The following is a 23,915-nucleotide window of genomic DNA, read 5'->3' on the forward strand; positions in this document are numbered from 1 at the left end:
CAAAACCCAATATCGATTTTGTCGAAAACCGTTTTCCCTTAATTTTTATGTTTATTTTTTCGGTGCTTTTGAAAACTATTGGGAATTTTAAATTTGTACCTTCCCAACTAGATTTACTTTCCCATCGAACAAGATACTGTTAAAGAAAATCGAAGCAGTTTTACTGTCCCAAACCGTGATGACAGACACGAAAATAAAAATTAAATTAAAAAAAAAACACATTGTAAAATTAATACATTCATCGTTCCACTCAGAATCTAAAAAAAAATATTAAGTCATTTCAATTAAATGTTTAATTCTATTCTTATTGTATTTAACCTAATTAGTACTTACTTGTGAAAAAGCTATAATATAATATTATATAAAATATACTTAGATTATATTAGGCTGAAAGCGAAATATCTTTTTAACCTACGAAGTGTAAACATTAAAAACTGGTGTAATTGTGCAATTATTTATGTCCCCTCATTGTGCATTTGTTTGCACAAATGTTCGCACGATGCCTTATCCACCACACATACCACACATTTCAATTTACTATGTGTGCGTTTGTGTGTACACTATGCTTTCGTGTTAACAACAAATGAGTAGTTTATATATTATTAATTGTGTTCATGATATAAGAAATTTAGTAATCGACAATGTGTTTGTATAATAGTGTATACTTGCAATGGATACGGCGGCCACTTGTAAATATTATGTGACAAAGTTACTTGGTATAAGTCTTCCGAAACCGAACTGTGAGTACGATGTACGTTCAGCTTCAGGCGATGTCCGTAATCGTGAGCAAAAATCGTTGTTCCGCGTTTTCTACAGATCGAATGATCGACGTCGAAAACAATGTCAGAGAACTAATATAAAAGAATCGTATGTTCCTTCTATGTATGCAGACGAAGTCGGTGCCAAAATAGGTAATGGTCGTGTACTGGAAGAAGACACGGTTGAGGATATTGAAAAGAAGTTCCAAGGATTTCGGAACGTGTTTGAAAAATGTAAGGTAAAGAAAAAGAAACCACGTCTGTTCAATGTCAGTACAGGATTGCGATTCACACTTGTTGGTAATTCCATGTTGATGGACAATCAAAAAAAAGCAACCGAAACAGCTAGTACAGCTATTAATACTGAAGAAAATACTATTGAAGAGAACTATGCTGATGAGGAGGAGGAGGATAATGATGTAGAAGATGAAAACGATAATGATGGAAATAATTATATAGCGGGCAAAGATGTAGCAATTGTGCAAAAGGAAGCAGTCGTTAATGATTTAAATGAAGATGCTTTTTCCGAGTCCAAATGTCCAAAAGATGTAGTAGATAAAGTGAATTTATGGATCGATAGTTCTGTTAAGCAGACGGATGGATATTCTGATGAGGAAAGCCTATTTGTCGACGAAGAGGTAAACTTTTATGATAAAGATAAATAATGGCAATTAATCAAAATTATTATTTTAATAGAATAATATAAGTAATATTAATTTAATAATTTCAATAATAGACAGCAAGGGTGGTAAGTTGTATCTCGTGCATGTCACCATAATATGTTTGATATTTTCAAAATATTTAGATTAATTTTAAGCTAATGCCTATTCAGTTTTAGTAAAATAAATTACTATAATAGTAAAAATATTATATAAACAAATTAATTTACTATTTAGTAATAGGTATAAGTTGATTTACGTCTCAGTAATTCGTTCAGAATCGTTTTTCATGAAGATAATAATATTGTAATGGTTTATCATTGAAATCAAATTGAATCATCTATTATAGTGATTTACTCAATAACGAGATGCACTTTACTCCATAGTCCATAGACCTATAAACTGATGAACAGCGCTTAGAGAGAGAAGGGGGTACGATATAGCAGGCGTCTTCAGGCCAATTCCATTAGGGGGGGGGGGGGGGGGTATATTAAAATAAACATACGATTTTGAGTGGAGACTGCGTGTTAGCCTCCAAGTATTTTATATTTTACTAAATTGTGTTTATAGGTTTCTTCTACTTTTTTATACTAATATAATTGTTTAATGAAAATATCTCTGAGGTATTACATTATTAAGAGGACGCCACACCCGCATCATGTGTTATCTCCGTCTACGACGATGGCGCGTTTCCTTCGCCGGTATGGCACGTATGAAAATCAATGTAAACTAAAAACGCGCACGTGCGATACGTCGCGTATGATACGCGTCCATGTGAAACGGGCCTTACAAATGCGTAAATTTATACCAAATTTACGGTCAGCAGTTCAAATGTTATGCCGTTAGGTAACTTAAAAATTAGAGTGAATCGACCTATTATGAAACTTGATAGTAAGAATATTATCTGTGTTTTATTGAAAGTTTTTTATGATAATTCCGTTTTTAAGCGAGTCATAAGTGTATAATAAATGTAAATTAAAATGCTCATAACTCACTTATAAACAGAATTATCGTAAAAAAAACTTCCAACAAAACACAGATAATGTTCTTACCATCAAGTTTCATAATAAATACACTCTAATTTTTAAGCTAACGGCATTAAACGTAAATTTAGTATGTTACGCGTTTGTAAGACGGAGACAACACATGCGGGTGTGGCGTCCTCTTAATTACAGCGAATAAAGCAAAATATATTTTGCTATCAAAAACAAGTGTTCTGTACATATTTTATTTTTTGTTAATTGTTCCTAATTATTAAGAAAAGTACTACCCCGAGATTTTCCTAATTTGTTACCCCCCAAAAATTAGTACTCAAATATATCTAATTTTACTACTTTTTTTTAAACTGTAAACGATTTACAACATTTCGAGATTTCGACGAATTATGTTAAGATTTAAACTATTCTCTTATAAAACAAATTCTGACAATGTATTTTTAATATTTTTTAGTTGCTGTAAGAATAACCTAAAATTGACATTGTATTAAAATTTCAAGTATTTTATTCACAAACAATAATGTCATTATATATCAGTGGCGGATCCCAGGGCCTAATTTTGGGAGGGTCGGGGGAGTCGGTGCTAAAGTACAAAAATTGGCTAAACACAGTGTAAAACAAAGGGAAACTATGGTGATTGAGGGGGGGGGCAAATGCCCCCTTTGCCACTGTATACATAACTTGAATAAAATCCAAAAAAAGTGGAACCGCCCAAAAAGTGCCAAGATATTATATGAAAGTTAAATAAATAATGTACAATGATATTAATATTTTCTGGAAATTTTAAGTCTTTTCGGCTAATTTATGAATTACTATAAACAAAACAAATACGATTTTGTCAAAAACTGGATCATCAATTAATAACTTTATGACGAAATTCGGTATCAGTAATTTTATCGAATATTAAAAGAAGTATAGTATAATATATTTTAATATCGAAGTAGTCAATACAGTTGGCAAAAAATGTATACTTTCAGCCAAAAAAATAAAGGAAATATTATTCGATAGCGCGTGACGACACGTTGTTGACATAATATGTGTGGACGTTCGGGAGTGCCCCGTTATTTCTTTACATTAAGTCACGCACACTATAATGAACACTTATTTCTACGCACACATTCATAAAGTAAAAATTCTATATTGAACTCTTTTAAAACGATCTGCATTAAATCTTCTTAATATATTTGAATAATACAAATTAGACATTAATTTTAAAAAAAAAACTTTCAACCATAGTATGGAAAATGATTTTTATTATAGTCTGTTCCACGAGAGATCATGCCGCGGGAAAACGAAATTTCGTCGTCGCTGCGCATCCCCCGCCAATTTCTTAACATTTGGCGTTCGCCGGCGGCAGCAGCACTTGTGCGTTCGTCGTCGGTAAAATGTAAACGCATGCAGGGGATACGATGGCTCGCCGCGGACGACGGGCTCTTTCTGCATGCGCAGAACCGGCATGATCTCTCGTGGAATAGACTATAGTATCTGTAATCGTCTGACATGTTTGGTATACCTAGTAATTATTATATTAATATATTTAAAACTAAACTACCTATATAGGATACAGTACAATTATATCTCTTCATTACTGAGAACAATACTGAATACCTAAGTTATGAAAATCCATCTGACTACAAAATATTGTAACATAATACGTATCATAATTTATATTAATCTACAAGATCGTTATAATTTAAATAGAAAATGGAGTAAATTTGTGCGAGTATTATTCTTTTACTACAGACCTAAGTACCCTAAATATATTTATGGACAGCAGTATGAAATAATAATTATTATTATGCTTCGGAAAATAGTATTGCGTGTTTGCGTATGAACATTTAAAATAATAATTATTATAGAAAGTTAAGAGAGCGTGATACCCGCATGTGTTGTCTCCGTCTTACAAGTGCATAACATAGCAAATTTTACGCACAGCAAAACACGTGTAGCTCCATTAATTTAAAAATTAGAGTAAATGGACCTCTTATAAAATTTAAAGGTAAGATTATTATCTAGACAACCTCTTAGGCTTTTTATTATATTTTAATTTTAAAGTGAGCTATGAGTATTTTAAAATTGTAAATTGTTTATACATCTTAAAGTGCTCATAACTCGCTTAAAAATTAAAATATAATAAAATGCCTATGAGGTTGTCTAGATATTAATCTTACCATAGATTTTATAAGAGGTCAATTCACTTTAATGTTTAAACTAACGAAGCTACACGTGTTCTGCTTTGCGTAGAATTTGCTATGTTACGCACTTATAAGACGGAGACAACACTTGCGGGTATCACGTCCTCGTAATTGACTATAGTGTATTGCGGGTGATCATTGTTGTAGTGTGCGTGCAATTATTGCCACGGGCGGAATATTATCGACCCGCATGGATGCCCAGGGCCCACTCTTTCCGCAGTAGAATTGCTGTGCGGGGCGCTTGCGTTGTCTCAGAAAGACGCGTCAAGTCCGGCTGCAGACTCTAGACACCGCTGCAATAGTGTGGTTTTAAATGTTTCCCTTTTTGTTATTTTGATTTAAGTTTTGACCACGATTTAAGATATCTTAAATACCTATACATTTTAAATTGTGTTGTTAGCTGATGGGACTCCAATACGAGATTGTGACCATGTCAACAACTCAATAGCGAACAAAGTTAAGACGTTGATGCCTTGATGGCGCTGGAAAACAATTTTATCCCTGACATTTTAGAACCATATTTATTTTCTTACTATGCAATTTTTATGACAACAATAAAATTGTGAAACCAAGCTCTTCAAAGTACATCTATGATTATAAATCCATATATTCTAAATAACCTGTTGTTTCTCTGCTTTGCATTTACAGATATTATCTATCACTTAGGTAAAAATTGTGCCATAGTATTTTTAATATTTTTAAATTACTTACTGCAACATTGTGAAATATTTTATTACATTTTCGAACATTGCCGAACGCCAACCTCGATTTACATCGTTAAAAAACAACATTTTTATCGTTATCATTTGAAATGTTTTACTTTTTTTTTAACGACTGTATTTTTAATTCCTTAAATTCCATCCAACGTTAAAAGTAACATTGACGTAATATTGCTGCTTAAAATTTAAATTTAAAACAAGTGTTGATAATTTTTGGTGGAAATCGGGTGGGAGGGGCTCCAGAGGACTTAACCCCCCAAAAAAGTCCATCAAGCCTACTCCTTTTTTTAGTTTTCTAGGATCGAAGCCACCCGCTCACATTGATGTTAAGAATGTTAGCCCCCCCCCCCCCATGAAATTCTAATGGATTTCCGCCTATGCCTATCCACAGTCCACACGACCAAACCTTTTTATAAATTAACTTATAAATGAGAATGATAATATGAAACAGTATCAATAGGGCTTTTTAGCTCCCAATTCCCTTAATGCACTTCCACTACTCATATCTCCGATGTATACAATTTATTGGACTAAGTTTCGTTAGGAATTGATTTTTATTGGTATCATTCCAATCAATCTTTTATCTTATAATAATAATTAAGAGAACGCCAGACCCACATGTGCTGTCTCCGTCTTACAAACGCGTAACATTATACCAAATTTACGCTCAGCAGTTCAAGTTTTATGCCATTAGCTTAAAAATTAGAGTGAAACGACATATTATGAAACTTGATGGTAAGAACATTATCTATGTTTTATTTAAATGAGTTATGCGTGTATAATAAATGTAAATTAAAAATGCTCATAACTCACTTAAAAACTAAATTATCATAAAAAAACTTCCAACGAAACACAGATAATGTTCTTACCATCAAGTTTCATAATAGGTCGATTCACTCTAATCTTTAAGCTAACATCATAAAACGTGAATTTCTGAGCGTAAATTTGGTATGTTACGCGTTTGTAAGACGGAGACAACACTCGCGGGTGTGGCGGTGCTCTTTACACTTATTTCTTGCACTGAGGATAACGCACTATATGTCTCTACGCCCATTAATCCTTTCTAGCTTTAACTACCAACATTTTAATACGAGGTCACTGCAGCACATGACTCATAAATCCATTTCTATGTTCAATTAATGTCCAAACCCATTAATTACTTATTATATGTAATATGGGTAGATATTTTACATTTTAAAAATAGCCCATATATAAGACGTAAATACTATTACACTTATGTATACCTATAATATACCTATTACCAGCTATATACAGTATATTATATAGTATTACTGTATAACAAAAACGGAATCTGCTCAAAATCATTTATTGAATGATATTATCATCAGTTTCAAATTTCTAATAGCAATAAATAATAATACACTAAAACTATACTGTTCTGAGGTGAGCCAAAAATAATATATTTACCAGCTTACCTCTATTTAAAATGTTTACCATTATCCCCCCCCCCTAGTTTATAACAATACTTCCGCGGGTAGCCTTAGTAAAATCGCAATAACCGCACAATTTTCCCTCTCTTTAGACTCGCTATTTAAATATAAAGTTGATATAATATATTATATAGGTTGTACCTATATTATAAATATACCTATAAGTATTAAATACAAATCTGAAGAAAAAAGACAATTAAATAATTAAAATTACAACAGTAAAATTATTATTATTTTAATAAATTACCTATTTAAATTTATAACCGACATATAAGTACATACAATATAATATATATACCTTTTTGATTTAAATTCCTTAATTGACTTTATCGATTAAGATTTTTATTAGTTATTTAAAGTTACCTACTTATATAAAATAATGGATAAAGTAGGAAACTTAGTATAATAATTCAAAACATAATATTTCTGTAAAATAAAAATAAATAACATGTTTGTGTAATATATAATATAATATTATACTGTATAATATATAATAATATATGATATTGTAGATATTATTGAACTATAATAAATTATACATATATTATATTGTAGTATGAATTTTTTATTTTTTATTATTTAAACTATATAATATTATATTACATATATTATTGTACATTATAATATATACTATTAAAAAATTTACCACTGAGTCAAAAAGCTTGAAAATGAAATACAAAGTTCCCCATAAGTTGTTATAATACCAATAAATATACATGCGTACAACTTTTTTTTTCAGTATTTAAATTTCAAATATTGACATGTAAATCATCAATCGTCAAAATCACAAAAATATAAAAAATAAAATATTTAATTTTTATAGCTAAGGATTGAAAACAAGGCTCCTCATAAAGTCATAAGTAGTTCATACTGTAAGTATTCAAAAAATATATAAACACTGTTTTTTTTATAAACAATTTAATTTAACATTTTAACGAAATTAAATATTTTAACAAATAATAATGTCTTACCGATTTTATTAATTGTAGTAATTTAAAAATACTATTCGTGGATACTTAAAACTTGTAAAATATAGGATTATATATTTTTACATAGTATACCTACACACAATTACATTTTCAAATTCAAAGTTTTCGGCTAATATTAATACAACCTACTGTATAAATATTAGTAAAATAAATTACCTACATAAATAGCGATATAAATATATTTAGTATTATAGACCGTCTTAGCTCAGAATTATTTTTCGTATAGGCAACTACAATGATATTATAATATCATTGAAATGAAATTTAACACATCCATTACACTCAGTGGTTCTCAATCAATGTGTCACTATTTACTGTTATTAGCGTTATAGCATGTCACCAAAAAAACATTATTTATTTATATTTAACATGTTCAAAGTACAAAATATATTACATTATTGTGGTGTTATGACATATAATGGTAAAAACCACCGACAAGAAAAACAATTCTGAAATATCAATCTCCAATAAAAATAACTATTGCATGTTTAGCTGTCTCGCTAAATTTTAAAGATATTCACCACAGACCACGATTATGAATTTGATTCGAACATTGTGGAATCGATTCGTTTTAAGTATTATAAATGAGTGTATATTGTACTCGCACACTTTAAAATAATAACAATAACCACATCGGATGGTGAGTACTAGAGCGCGCCACGAACACGTCTCCTCGCTGTCTTGAACAATCCTGAACGATACGGCGACCATCGATGCCGATAGATAGCGTTTGTTGATGATGGTGTATCGACGACCGTCGAGCGTGAAGCTTCAGCGCAAGTTCCTGAACTTCAGTAGCAACCACCACCCCTACAGCCACCTCATGTAGACTTTGGGCGTCTTGCCGATCCGCTTGAGTCACCGGCCACCGTCTGTCGGTCCATTACGGCCGTTAACGTAGACACGACCAAACCGTAAGACTCGCGTGGGCCTCTGGAATATTGTTGCTTAAGTATCCTGGCGACTGGTTGTACAATTGCATCAGTAGTGGTTACAACTTAACCATTACATTTCATATGATGAAGTAACTTTATGATCTTCACTGATTAATTATGTTACGCCAATGAGAACTTCTCCAGAGGATCTCATTGGAATTCTGATGCCACAACTATTGATGCCAGTTGAATTTAATTATTCAACGCAATACTTTTAAAATTAATCATCACCTTTTAAGAATCTTAATTACTGTTTCACTCTTTAAGATTGTAATTACCACCCTCCCCCCATCTTGACCACAGTTCAAAATATTTCATTATCAGCCGCTTGAAAATTGTTAGTTATTGATTTTTGCTTCATAGTGGTTCTTGCTTAAAAAAATTAAGGAACTATAATAATACACCAAATACCATTTTTTTTCTTTAATATTCAAATGTTGTAACTTATAATAATAATTAATAAAGTACAATATTGTGAACTTTTATAAACTAATTATGAATTGTAATTCTTTCAAACATTGTCATTTATTAGACAATACTTATTTGAAGTCTGAGATGTACCATTTACTGATGCAGTCAGTAACCAATAAATTAAATTAATACAAATATAAATTTACAAATAAATTATGTATAATATTAGCTATCCCGTGCACTTCGTTACCCGTTAAATGTACAAACTGTATACGACTCAAATTTTGTTCAATGCGTTATTTAATATTCGGTGTATGATGTTCTAGATTATTTTAACTTTTCTGTTTCCCGGAATAAAAATTACCAATAGAGAAAAACGTACCTTACAAAATACAGTCCACTAAACCACTTACAAAGCCCGCCTAATGAGCTCTTTAGCCTTAACAATATGACTCAAACTTTGTTCAATGCGTTATTTAATATTCGGTGTATGATGTTCTAGATTTATCTTAACTTTTCTGTTTCCCGGAATAAAAATTTTGATTCGTAGCAGTATATTATCAGGTAGGCTCTCTACCTGTGGTAGATCGCGGACCCTGTGCTGTTTGTACATAAGTGTATGATTTAACTCTAAAGTATCAAAGTTATACCAAGTTTGTCGTTTTTAATTAATTCCACCTACAGTGGATTAGTATAATCAATTAAGAGGATGTCAGCGCACTATTGGTTTTCTCTCTCTGGCCCACGCGCAACATAGACAAAACGCATTTGCGCAGAATCGGTTTTTCTATGTTTTTAAGTAATCTTAGAGTAAAATCACCCATTACAAAAAAGATAGAGAATAATATTTTTGAGGGAATGTCAAATCGATTTCTCTAAATATTGTTTCAAAACAATTTAAACATCATTTAAATTTACAACATTTTTTTGTTTATTTTGAAACTCAAATACAAAGTCAAATAACAATAAAATATAAAATCGATATTCCCTCAAATCCCTTTTATTTTAATACTATGACGAAGGTTGTGTTGTTCCAATTCATGAAGTTTAGTCTTTAATGAATTAATTTAATTATTAAGTTTTTTATTTTTAAATGTAATTTGAAAATTTAGAATACTGAATCAATTTTGGCATTATAAGATTCAAACTCATAAAATTCATTGAATTAATTATCTCCTCTAATTTATCATCGTTACCACGAGTTAAATCCATCTTTATCTTAGATTTATTGGTAGATAATAAGCTGGTTTCACATGAGAATCTTGACTTCGAGCTGAAAGTTAATTTTTTTAAATTTGGTTCCGTATAACCAGCGCAGAAAAAATAAAGATTTTTTTTCAATCAACGAATTGAGTCTTCTTTGTGAGTTATGCAATCTGTACATTTAATTTGAATACAAGGCATAATAATTTATAAATTTGAAATTTACACACTGGAAAATACGCATTAGTATAAACTCGTGTACAATAATCGTATATGAACTTTTTCGCATCAAAAACGGAAACGGAATAACACGTGCGTTCTTAATGACGGTCAAAACTGAAAAAATGTGATGTAAATAACTAATAAGGTAAATCACGAGTGACTTTTTAATACATATTTGGTTGAAGTTTCTATATGCACAATGGCCTCTCGTAAGTTAAGCAGACCCACAGTACAAAAATCCTGGGTGTGCCACTGCCACATACACCCATTTTTTCAATTAAATGGTCAATATAACAAGACGAACTTACTTTTATATTGAATATTGTACCTATATGAAATTATAATATATTTTGTAAACTGTAGGTAAGTATAATCAGTATAAGTAATCAAATTGAAATATTATATATTATATAATTAATTATAATATAATGAAAGTGACATATATGTATATATCTAAGTAAAACAATATTATATAATATTTAATTATAAATGAAATTGAATAGAATATTTTGTATTTTATAAAAACAACAAATGAATTATAATAGATTCTAATCTAATCTTATTATTAGGGCTCGGATTTATATGTATTAAAAAAAAAATGTAAATTTATATTTGTATTAATTTAATTTATTGGTTACTGACTGTATCAGTAAATGGTACATCTCAGACTTCAAATAAGTATTGTCTAATAAATGACAATGTTTGAAAGAATTACAATTCATAATTAGTTTATAAAAGTTCACAATATTGTACTTTATTAATTATTATTATAAGTTACAACATTTGAATATTAAAGAAAAAAAATGGTATTTGGTGTATTATTATAGTTCCTTAATTTTTTTAAGCAAGAACCACTATGAAGCAAAAATCAATAACTAACAATTTTCAAGCGGCTGATAATGAAATATTTTGAACTGTGGTCAAGATGGGGGGAGGGTGGTAATTACAATCTTAAAGAGTGAAACAGTAATTAAGATTCTTAAAAGGTGATGATTAATTTTAAAAGTATTGCGTTGAATAATTAAATTCAACTGGCATCAATAGTTGTGGCATCAGAATTCCAATGAGATCCTCTGGAGAAGTTCTCATTGGCGTAACATAATTAATCAGTGAAGATCATAAAGTTACTTCATCATATGAAATGTAATGGTTAAGTTGTAACCACTACTGATGCAATTGTACAACCAGTCGCCAGGATACTTAAGCAACAATATTCCAGAGGCCCACGCGAGTCTTACGGTTTGGTCGTGTCTACGTTAACGGCCGTAATGGACCGACAGACGGTGGCCGGTGACTCAAGCGGATCGGCAAGACGCCCAAAGTCTACATGAGGTGGCTGTAGGGGTGGTGGTTGCTACTGAAGTTCAGGAACTTGCGCTGAAGCTTCACGCTCGACGGTCGTCGATACACCATCATCAACAAACGCTATCTATCGGCATCGATGGTCGCCGTATCGTTCAGGATTGTTCAAGACAGCGAGGAGACGTGTTCGTGGCGCGCTCTAGTACTCACCATCCGATGTGGTTATTGTTATTATTTTAAAGTGTGCGAGTACAATATACGATATACACTCATTTATAATACTTAAAACGAATCGATTCCACAATGTTCGAAACAAATTCATAATCGTGGTCTGTGGTGAATATCTTTAAAATTTAAAAGTTAAACATGCAATTGTTATTTTTATTTTTACATTTTTATATTAAGTACCTACCTTTATAATAGTAGGTCACGCGGCAATGCGTTGCTATTGCTATGTTTTTGTGATTATGCGAGCAGTATATTATAAGGTAGGAAATCAACCTGAGATATATCGCGGTACCTACGTAAGTGTATTTAACTCTGAAGTATTAAAAAATTGATCCACCAAAACCGTGGTTCGAACTCGATACACTCTGTACTAAGATACACGGGCTTATCGCATATTAATAATAATTATTAAAACTAATATCAACCATTTATAATCAAATAATAATAATGATCTCAAAATCCCTGTTTGAGAATTTGTTATTTACTTTTTTCGCGACAAACTTTAGCATATCTTCTTCCCCAAGGTATAATCTATCTCTGTACCAAATTTCATCACAATCGAATAAACGGTCTAAGAATGCATAAAGGACCCAGTCAGTCGCAAACATTTTTGTCATGCCTATAATATATTATTACCTACTTTATATTCACGAACTACTGATGGGCGAAAGCCGATACTTGGATTCGTCTTGTACTACATAGTAATACATATAGTACCTACCTACCTATGACTCTGTGATTGGTGAACTTTTTAATAGTATAGGTATCTGATTTAATTCTAATTCAAAATACTGTATTTTAACGCTTCACCAATCACCACACCCGCATGTAGTGTTATTGTAATTTGTCACCGTCTTACAAACGCACCTACCACATTTCAAATTTGCAGTGTTTTGCAGAATCAACTTTATGTTGTTACCCACCTTTGGTATTAAAGTAAAACTGAATGAGTTGATGATAAGAATGTACGATAATTATACCTATGTAAAATTTAATCATGTTTTTACGTTGATGCTTTACGATATTTACATTTTTTAGTGGGTTATGAGAATTTTCCTATTTTTTTTTCGAGTGGATGCATTTAATGGTTTTACAATGTGTGGTTTTTTAAAAAATAATTTTGCGTCCGTCATTAGTCATTACCTACTTTTCGGAGAAGTAAAGATGTTTCAACATTTCTAGTAATAATTGAATCTGGTTAATACTTTGTAAAATTTATTACTATTCTCAAAATATTTGGGAAAAATTAAAAAAAAAACATTATCAAATAAACGAAGATACCTTGCGAATAAGGAAACGCGAATACAGATTTTTATGCAACACCCGTTTTTCACGAAATCAATTTTATTTTTTGTTGTTTCTAATTCAAAAAGGAATAACTGTAGACTTGACATTTTCACAAAATATTCACATTAGTATTTTATAGTCATGAAGTTATTTTCAAAATATTTTAGCTTTTTTTAATTATCTATTCAATAGGTACCTACCTAACATTTAAAATCTTTTACATTGTTCTCGAATTTGTTGATAACTTTTTTTTATAATCCAAAAAGATTGAAAATGTAAAACAAAGTTCCTCAAAAGTTGTTCTTAAAGGTATTAGTTTAAAATTATAAAAAATACAGACCAAAAATTAGGCTTTATATTATGTGTAAGGATTTTTATAAAAATGTAATACTATTATTGATTCTGACGCTTTTATTCATTACCTACTGGCTACTATTCACAATAATTGTATCAAAATAAACACATCTAACCCCCCGCGAACTTGGTGAACTATTAAAAGTTGCATATGAAGCAGTTATTAATAATAACAATTTAAGAAAAATGTCAATAGTACCGTTAATACTACCCGTTAACTAATCATCTACTTGTAAACAATTCTTTTCCGCTATGGGAAGGATTAAAGCTAAATGCTAAGACATGGCTTATATGGTCTATGGAGCAAAATCATTTTGATAGCTTGATATTGTTGAACATTGAAAAATATATTTTTAAAGATTTATATAGGTACCTAAAGGTTATGAAAAATACTTTATAAATGTATAATAAAATATAAATTAAGATAAAAACATTTTATTATTATTATTTTTAAATAAATTTAAATGACAAAATATATTGCAATATTAGGTAACAAAAAAATCAATATTTTTTTTATATTATCCTATTTAGTAAATACTAAATTTATGGTATGAAATATTGCTTGGAGCTTTAGCACTTTCTGAATACACTTTAATCAGCTACTGACTGATTTAACAAATTTAATATGAAATATTAATGTACCATAAATAAACACTTAAAATGTATTCTATATTAATGTTAGATACAGTATTTATACGCGGATACATAGTCGGATTAATACTTAATTATGATTATAATGACTTATAATTTGGTATGAGAAATATTATAAATATGATTTTCTCTTGTAAATATTGTCAATTTAATTTATTTCCACTCTACTCTTAAATATACAGGTATTTTGTTTTACTTAAGTCACAGAGGTGTATTTATAAACAATTAAACAAATAATGGGAGGGAAGGAGGAGGTACAATTTTATAAATATTAGACAATAGTATATGTCAGTATGTCATATTGACATTTTTAAATGCAGTGTTTTCATCAAAAATTAATTCTACCTACTGTATTACAGACATTACTAATTACTTACAGTAAAAATGTAAAATAAATTACTTTAATAGTAATAATACTATAAAACATACTTAATAATATAAGCTGACGGACAGTCTTCGCTCCAAATCCTATTTAATAATTTATCTTTAAATTCAAATTTAACACATCTATATTACAGTGACCCACTCGACTAACTATACAGCAGAGTGCTGCACATGTGCCTCTTTTTTATAGCTTAAAATATAAATTTAAAAACCTGTTTGTTCAAATTGTTAATTGTTTGTTTCAAATGTAAGTTATTACAATTTACATTAAATTCATAATTAAAAACCGTTAAATAACCGTTTATATCTTAATCCATGCATTACAAGAAATATAAGGGATTGATCAGAAATGTATATTTAATAATTGTGTACTGATTACAATGTAGAGTTTGCGATTTACTGTTATTAATGCGATAAAATTATATCGTTATATTATTTATATTCAAAATTGATATTTGGGGTACATGAAATAGTGGTGAGCGGTAAAGGGGTACGTGAATGAAAAAACGTTGAGAACCACTGTTTACTTGGTATATTGGGATTTTTGCAGTAAAAATAAACTACTAAGTTAGTAGTTATACTTTTTGTTTTAAACATGTTAGGTTAGATTTTTTTATATATTCAATTCAACTCATTAAGTTAGAAAGTAGCAATTCCTAATTCCCATGACCAACACAAATGGATTTAGGGTACATGGGAGTTCCATGGAATAGCCCATTAACCATAGTTACCTATAACTTATATATTTGTATATTAGCATTCATAAATACTTGAAATACTTGAATGAATTATAATAATAATAATACCGTTTAATTAAAATATAGTAATTATTATACTAAGATGTAGATATTATTTAATTTTTCTCTAAATGTATACCTTTTATTTAAGTATGCAGGTACCTATATTCATTTAGGTATATTATACATATAATATGTCACATCCACTTAGTGAAATCAATTTTTTTTTTGTACTGGATGTCCAGACAGAGAAATTCATTCACATCGTAAATTTTAACGAAAATACATAATATGGACATTGGATATCCATTTATTGAAATGGATAATACCTACCTACCTATATTACACACATAGTATAGTTATTATAAGATAAATTAGTTATGAACAAAATGTATACAATATATTTTATTATTAATAAATGTATAATTTATAAATGAGACTGATAATAATTATGAATTTATTTTAATTAATTCAGAGTTATAAACAATCAAAAATTAAATGTAAGTTTTTATTTTTTTGTTTTAGTATAAATTAAGCTTAATAAATAAAATGTATACTGCAACCAATCACCTACTAGAAATAATTGGTTAATTGACACATTTACCAGTGCAGTCGAGTCTCAATAACTCGATTTTTGAATGGAATAAAAATAAATTTTACTCATGTATTTTTCGAGTTATATACCTTAAGAACCACTTAAAACCCCTTCAAGGAGGAAAGAATAAATTGGAGTTATTGACGTTTTCGAGTTATTGAAGTTTCAGTTAACGAGATTTGACTGTATAATGTATCTTAATGTGTTAATCTTAACATTTATAACATACAAAAATATAGGGCCATCATACTTAACTCTAAATTTTTCAACAAATGCTATAGCATTTGATAGCTATACATTTTAATACTTATTAATTTATAAATTATTATATTCTATAATCTCTATTCAAGTAGAGAATCAAATAGTGGCAACTAATTTTCTGAAGCTGCACATTAACATTAGGTTCTACACAACTTGTTCAACATGTATTTCTGCAATGGGTCTTGTTCTTATAATACTTAACACAGTATAATTGGATCTGCAAAGAATATATTAAGAATAATAATTAATTTCCATTTTTTTTATACATATTATATTTTACTCTTGGTTGTATATTATTATATTCCATCAAGAGCAATAAGAAATTAATTCACTTAATATTCCGCATACATGAACTGATATGTTGATGGCTGTTCATCATTGAATACTGCATTATGTACAAACCCCTGAAATGAGTAGAATCAGATACAAAAATGTTGGACAATGGTTATCATGCTATACCATATTCAACATGACTTATATAGTTAAAGTTATAACATAAAACTATTAAATACAATTAGGTTTACAATAGAACAATAATTGTACTTATAAAACTATAAAGAAAAATTTGTAAATGTATGATTACCAATTACCAGTCAACTTGTAGTCAATAAGTACTGCATTCCACTTGATTTTTTTGTATTATACTTTAATTCAATTCAATATTACGATCAATTTTCTTAATTTCTTTATTTTTATTGTTTACTATATTATTTACAGAGTCGCAGAGTCCGTAACCCTTACAAGTATACTATACACTCCATCTTTCACCTGGAATATAACAAATATATATTGTACAAAATAATGAAAACTAAATTCTAATATTTAATCTTATTAAAGGCTAAAAATACAATATTTAAGAAAAAAATTTGATGCATAATCAATTATTGTGTAATCAAGATGATCTTAAACTAAACTTATTAATAAAAAATACACTGTAAACAGTAGTACAGTAGGTAAGCACCTACTACAACCTCAACAAATTAAAATATTTATGTAATAAAATTAAAATAAAATAATATATTTTAACGATTCTTGAATTAGTGTATTATATTTTATATGTACAAGAATTATAATATGTTTATATTATAATGTTTTATTGCTCATGGAGCATGGTCACATAGACAATGGTTTAAAAATGTCATTGGATAACAAGAATTTTATATTTACCAAAAATAATTAGTTTTATTATTGATTATAAATACAAGTATGTATAATCATAGTGTTTATATATCTACTATAATACACAAGTATAATTATGTAAAATTAGATATGTACCTTATGGAAGTATGGAACTACAAAATTAAAAACTATAACGCATGCAAATTTCCAAAAAGTAAGTATTATCTAAAACAATTACTGTCTACTAAGGTCTAAGATGCTAAAATAAAAAAATCTATCAAGTTCTTAAGTCAGTTACAACATAAACCAAGCAAATACAAATTGTTATACTTTATAGTTCACTATTAAATGTAACATGTGTATATATAAGAAATAACTACTTTTATACAAATATTTTAACAGTTATATGTAGGTACTTAATAAAAAGAATATGTTCTAAATAATACCTACTATACTTAAATTGATTCAAAAGATATTTTATATAGGCACCCCATATTAAATTTAGGTACCGAATAATAAAGAAAAATTTTATAGATACTAATAACCCTGGAAGTTGAAGCGGGATCATACAAAACTCAAGTTAATAATTTTTTTTTAAATGCATAAAATAAAATGAATTATGTACAAACCCTCTACTTTTATAAATTCCAGAAAAAGTTATGTGGAATCTAACGTTTTTAACTGTTTAATTTTTAAATGAAAAATTGTATTTTCCATATTTATATTTAAAACTTAAAATCATAAATAATAAATAATGTAAATTCAATTAATATATTTTGTGTAACTATTTAAAATTTGGTTTAAAATCAATACATACACAACAGCTTTGGTCCTATTTTTTACCACAAAACCTTGACAAAATGCACACATCTCTTTAAATTGTTTTAGTAGTTACATCTTTTCCATTGGACGTAATTTTATTTTTATTTTAGTCTTCCTTTCTGTAACTTTTAAATCAAAAAATTTGTAATGCCTATGGGGACATTGTAGAATACGTGCTTATTTAATTTCAAAACAACTTGTCATATTTTAGTGCTTTATCTTCATTCATACTCTTATGAGTTATTGATCATAATAATTTGTAGTTATTTAAATGTAAAACTACTATTAATTATTATTTAGAAGTTTTAAACTACATATGTACTGTAGAGTTATAGACCATAGTCCACAGACAACAAAAATAAAATGATATAAATTAAAAAGTAAACTATAAAATTATTATCATGAACATAATTTACTAGTGATAACTTTACTGATAATTGATAACCATGTTTCGGTCCACGCAAAGATATAGAATATCCTATACATATTAATATGGCCGTCCAGAAAATTTTAAATAAGGTTTTTCGAACTTCGGAGAAGGTACCAGCTAGTTCTTATTGTAACCAAAAAATATATAAACAAAAGTTTTATGTTTAATGTTTATAGATATTTTAAGTTCAAATTTGGACGATATCAGATATTTAAACGAATAATTCTGATTAACGGTTGTAGGTACCTAGTTTTTGTAATTTAAAAATATTATTCGTTGTCACTTGACATTTTTAAAGTAAATTATTGTACAGTATACTTACACACAATGACATTTTCAAATGTTTTCGGAAGTAAATTACTTTAGTAGCAATAATATCCTCAAATTAGGTATGTACCCAGCCACCTAGGTATAGGTACTATAGACTATAATAGACTAGGTATAGTAATATAATTTAGGCTGTCAGACTATTTTTCGTATACAATGATTCTATATCATACATAATATAATGTCCACATAAAACATCCATTAAGAAAATATTTAAGATACATTATAAATACTTTTTAGATTTAAAATAAGTAATAAATAGTGAAACATATATTATACATATAGTACACGGTATATTGGCATATAAGTAAATTACATAATATTAAACTACAATATTAAGTTATTTTAAATTTACTGTTTATAACATTGTTTTTAACTGTTTAAGACTCAAACAATTTATTTTGTTTAAAACATCTTAAACATCGTTTTTAACAACAAAAAACAGTTAAAAACAAAAAATATAGTTTTTTCAAAAATGAAAAAATACACTAACTCTGATCTTCTGTCACTTAATATGTGATAGTACACGTTCTATATCGATATTCGATACTGCATAATGACACTATTGTTATCGGGAATTGCTTGTAAAAGCTTATAATAGCAGCATCTTATTTTAAATCTACGTCATTTCCATTTATTGAATCGTTAAATTGTTGATAATAATCATCGATCGACCAGATAATTCTAATTTAAATTCTCATTAAAATTTACGCACCATTATACGTACAGCTATCAACTATTAATATATCTTCTCTTTTCTTTTTTTCGTTGTTTTATTTAAGAGTTAAGACTATCCGGTATAGGTAAACCAACTACGACTCAGAACAACTAACACTGCAACATTGTATTTTTTTAAATTGTATAATTGTTTAAACTTGCAGTAATAGCATGAAATATTCTGACACATTTAAATGTATTAGATAAAAAAAAAAAAATTTTATTTATTATTTATTTATACCTTAATACATTATATTTAGTATATATTATAATTTATAGGTATAAATATATAATTTAATCCTCAAAAAAATTAAATCATAAAATATTAGTGGTATAATAATATTATTATCGTGCAGTCACACAAGCGCCCTCTATCTCTACAGGCGCCGGACCTTACATGATTATTAACAATGAGGATAGATAGTATACTACTATAGGTAGGTACCATCGAGTTGGTAGATACTCAATGGTATTGCTTATTAGTTATTACTAACGTCTGACTGAGTAAGATTTATGACATAATACATTAACAAAGTCATTTTTTTTATGTTACTTTTAGTTTTTATACTGGAATCATCATAATCCATAATGATATGGACTTAATCCATATACGAAAGAAAAAAATTACGGATGAGACTTGCAAAAGTTAGCTGATAGAATAAAAATGTCGAGTTTCTTAATTTTTTCAGTGTATGGTGGATAATATTATATAAACTCTCTATTATATTAGTACCTAATAATAACTAAATGAGTCGTAGGTACCTACCAGATTTTGTCAATTATTTTTCGTTGTTCAATAATAGCGAGCTTTAGCAGTAATATACAATAATTGATTAATGTTTAAAGTACCGTTAACTACGAACTAAACCCTCCCCCTACCCCAATTATTTTCTAGCAGTTAATTCCTCATCAGTCATCATCACTTTATTAACGTGTTAGGTAGTATTGTAGCTTGCAATCATGAATCAGTGTAGGCCAATGGCGTGGCGAAGTGAAATATTTTATCGAGAAATTCATTTTTCAAATGACCTACCACCCCTTGATTAACTTGACATTATAATACTTATTATTGAAGTTATTATTCTTATATTAAATATCATATTCAGATAAAGTTAGTCTTGTACTTTAATTTCACACTAAATCTAGTACTCATCCACCCACCTACCACTTTAAAATTATCGGGCAACTGCTCTTCAAAATCGCGGTCAACACGCCACTGCAGGTGTAAGCAATCAATGACGAATGAGGTACTTACCTAGGTATTTCATGTGGACGTACCAAGTAAAAAATTATATTCTACAATCCCCGTACATTTTCAGTTAAGCAATTAATTATTAGTTAATTATCAGCAAACTTGTATCAATTTTATTACTGTCTATGTAATTTCCGGACCTGAGAGTGGCTGAGACTATAAACTATCACATTAAAAAGTTATAGTTGGAATAAACGCATACAATTACCTAAGTTTTCCACAGCTGATTATTATATAACGTTGTACCACTATAAAGTATTAAAGCCCTTCTAAAAGTCCACCAATGGACTTTTGCCTGAAATCTATTTAGCAGTACATATTATTATATATTGCTATTGTTACCTAGATACTATATAGTAATTTATGCCACGTGCGTACTGCCAAAAAGGGATTATAATATGAGGGTGTATCCGTGTATATATAATGATGTTGTATAGGGTATATCTGCATCAATGCACATATATAACTATACACTGTGCACAAAATATAAGTAAAACTAACGTATTTACATATTATAAAATAATTTTTCCAAATTGTTGGGTTTCTCGTATACATAATATAAAAATGTCACATAACCAAATTTATATGTAAAATTCCTAACAATACATTTTTTTGTTATTTATACTACCTAGTACCTGTATTTAAATCAAATACTTAAATAATTAATTTACATTATACTTGTTTATATATATACCTAAAATAAAATAAAATATTATTATTTTAGTTTCAAATACATTTTGTTTTTAAAAGATTATATAAATCGAAAATAAAGTAACAATATTCTATAGTTTAGCGGTCAATATATTTTATTGATTCATAAGATTACAAAGAAACGAAAAAATATTTTCGCATCAATTTATTTGAATAATAATGTATTGAAAATTACATTTAGGTAATTATTATCTAAATAAAATTCTATATTCAAATAGTTATATGATCTAATCTGCCAGCTATGTTTGGAAGTACTAAATTGATAATATAGGCGCCTACAAATAATTTTATGTGTTTATGTACGGAAGTACATTATATAAAATGTACAATGTAGAAATAGTTATATAGGTGTATCTACGTATTATTACGTTTAGTTATATGCTTTTTCCCTGTTAAATCTTCCTACTGTGCAGCATAAATGCATAATATTGTATTTTACATTCCCTCGGCACAATATGGGCAAGATGGCGTTATATTATTATTATACATATATAAAGGTTCATATCTTATTTTCACGTAAAAGTAAAATCAATGATATTTCGTTACATTAAAAAAGTCATTCTTATTGGACTCATCGGTTACTCCGTGATGGGTTTGTTACAATGTGAATAAACATTTAAGTTTTAATATTTCTTGAAAAAAGAGCGATATACATGGACATTATTATATTTACCTATACATTTTAATATTATAACTATTAACTAAGTATCTATACGACTTTACCTAATAAAAATATTAATAATAATAACACTATATTATAGTATTACAACTAGTATCTACTTATTATATCTATTATACCTACCTAATTAGAATATTATCAAATGCAGTGGCGCAAATAATTTTTTTTTACTGGGGGTAAACCTAGAAATGTATCAGCTGGCACCCACCCACCATCGTTAATTATCCACAGTTCCAAACATGTCTAGTAACTGCTTTATGAGTTAATCATACATTTACAATATAATTATGTAAGTATATAACCGCTACCACCAGCTACTAGGATCCACTAGATCCACCATATACACACAATATATACTAACCACAAAATTATTTTGGTATTATTTTGTGGGGCAGAGGGGGGACAAGCACCCACCCTTCTCCCGAGGATTCACGTCATTGATCATATATGATTTAATATTAGGTAATTACGTTTTATTAAAGTATCATCAGCTAATGCTCAAAATAAAACACAAATATGCTATTTAGTATTTAAAAATATTTGTACAACGCCACTACAATTTCAACTTTTCTAGTAGAAAAAATCCTCTGATCATCTTCTTTGATGGAGGTTTTGGAAGCAAAATGGTACTTTTGGGAGGTCGAAATTGAAAATGCTCAGTAGGAACTTTTTAAAATAATCGGATCTAATAAATAAAAATAAATAATTTAAAATTTGTTAAAATTATAATATAATTATTATAAAAATTGTTTGGTAACCTTGATTAGACAATCTTCGCTTATTAGATTGTCTTTGGTTAATTTTCAGAGTTGGTGTATTTTTCCATTTTTTAAAAAAAAAAACAAAAAAACTGAATTATTTAAATGTATTTTAAATATTTTCTGAATGGAAGTTATATGTGGAAATTATATTATGTATATATTAACTATTACCTAAGTAAAAACATTTTAAATTTGGTAATTTATTTAATAAATTTCAAAAAAAAAATTTTAATTATGGATGGTAATAGATATAATTATTTTATACTTTAGCTTTTTTACTATTAATAATAAACCGAAAAAAACCAATATTCACTTGGATTTTACATTGTTTTAAACATATTGTTTTATTCGTTTTAAAAAATGAATAAAACGTTTAGAATATTGTGTTTTAAACATAACAACCCTGTTAAAAATGTAATGCAACTAAGCAAGGTTCCTCATAAGTTCTTATTTATTTAAAAATATTAACGATACATAAGCATGATCATTTTTTATAAGCATTTAAAGTTAAATTTTGACAAAATCACAATTAATTTGTAACTAAAAATGAATAAAATGTTCAATTTGTATAGCAAAGGGTTAAACATTTAATACAAGGTTTTTCATATAAATAGTTCATACTTAAATCAAAAAAATACTGATCATTTTAGTAAAATTGGTATGCAAATAAAATGGTTTAGCAAAAATGAATTCATCCTACCTATATTATTACTAAAAGCAATATAATATAATATGTAGGTACAGAATATAAAATATCCTAC

The 23,915-nt window shown here is 28.3% G+C and overlaps 1 protein-coding gene and 1 long non-coding RNA gene across 6 annotated transcripts; one reads left to right on the forward strand and one right to left on the reverse strand.

The window, feature by feature from the left end:
• Nucleotides 1-583: 583 nt before the first annotated feature.
• Nucleotides 584-17,343, forward strand: LOC132936756 (uncharacterized). Of its 5 annotated transcripts, XM_061003524.1 has the most exons (5): nucleotides 584-1,396; nucleotides 1,495-1,506; nucleotides 7,601-7,649; nucleotides 15,956-15,980; nucleotides 17,054-17,343. In XM_061003524.1, coding segments are annotated over exons 1-4 (789 nt in total). In that variant the 5' UTR covers nucleotides 584-670; the 3' UTR covers nucleotides 15,958-15,980; nucleotides 17,054-17,343. The 5 variants fall into 5 exon arrangements, with proteins under 5 accessions (XP_060859507.1, XP_060859508.1, XP_060859506.1 ...); XM_061003525.1 differs by lacking the exon at nucleotides 1,495-1,506; XM_061003523.1 differs by lacking the exons at nucleotides 1,495-1,506; nucleotides 7,601-7,649; nucleotides 15,956-15,980.
• Nucleotides 14,088-18,651, reverse strand: LOC132936758 (uncharacterized). The gene is made up of 4 exons (XR_009663540.1): nucleotides 18,273-18,651; nucleotides 16,927-17,104; nucleotides 16,685-16,740; nucleotides 14,088-16,553 (listed from the first exon to the last, which is right to left on the reverse strand). It is a non-coding gene; the product is annotated as an uncharacterized LOC132936758 (long non-coding RNA).
• Between the last annotated feature and the right edge of the window lie 5,264 nt (nucleotides 18,652-23,915).

This window comes from Metopolophium dirhodum, chromosome 1 (assembly GCF_019925205.1).
Source record: "Metopolophium dirhodum isolate CAU chromosome 1, ASM1992520v1, whole genome shotgun sequence".
Classification (NCBI taxonomy): Eukaryota; Metazoa; Arthropoda; class Insecta; order Hemiptera; family Aphididae; genus Metopolophium; species Metopolophium dirhodum.

Excerpts from the sequence above, each read along its gene's own strand:
- LOC132936756 (XM_061003523.1), top strand. The coding sequence starts at position 671 with ATGGATACGGCGGCCACTTGTAAATATTATGTGACAAAGTTACTTGGT. Across the intron at positions 1,397-17,053 it reads GCCTATTTGTCGACGAAGAG|AGTCGCAGAGTCCGTAACCC; the intron begins GTAAACTTTTAT and ends TATTATTTACAG.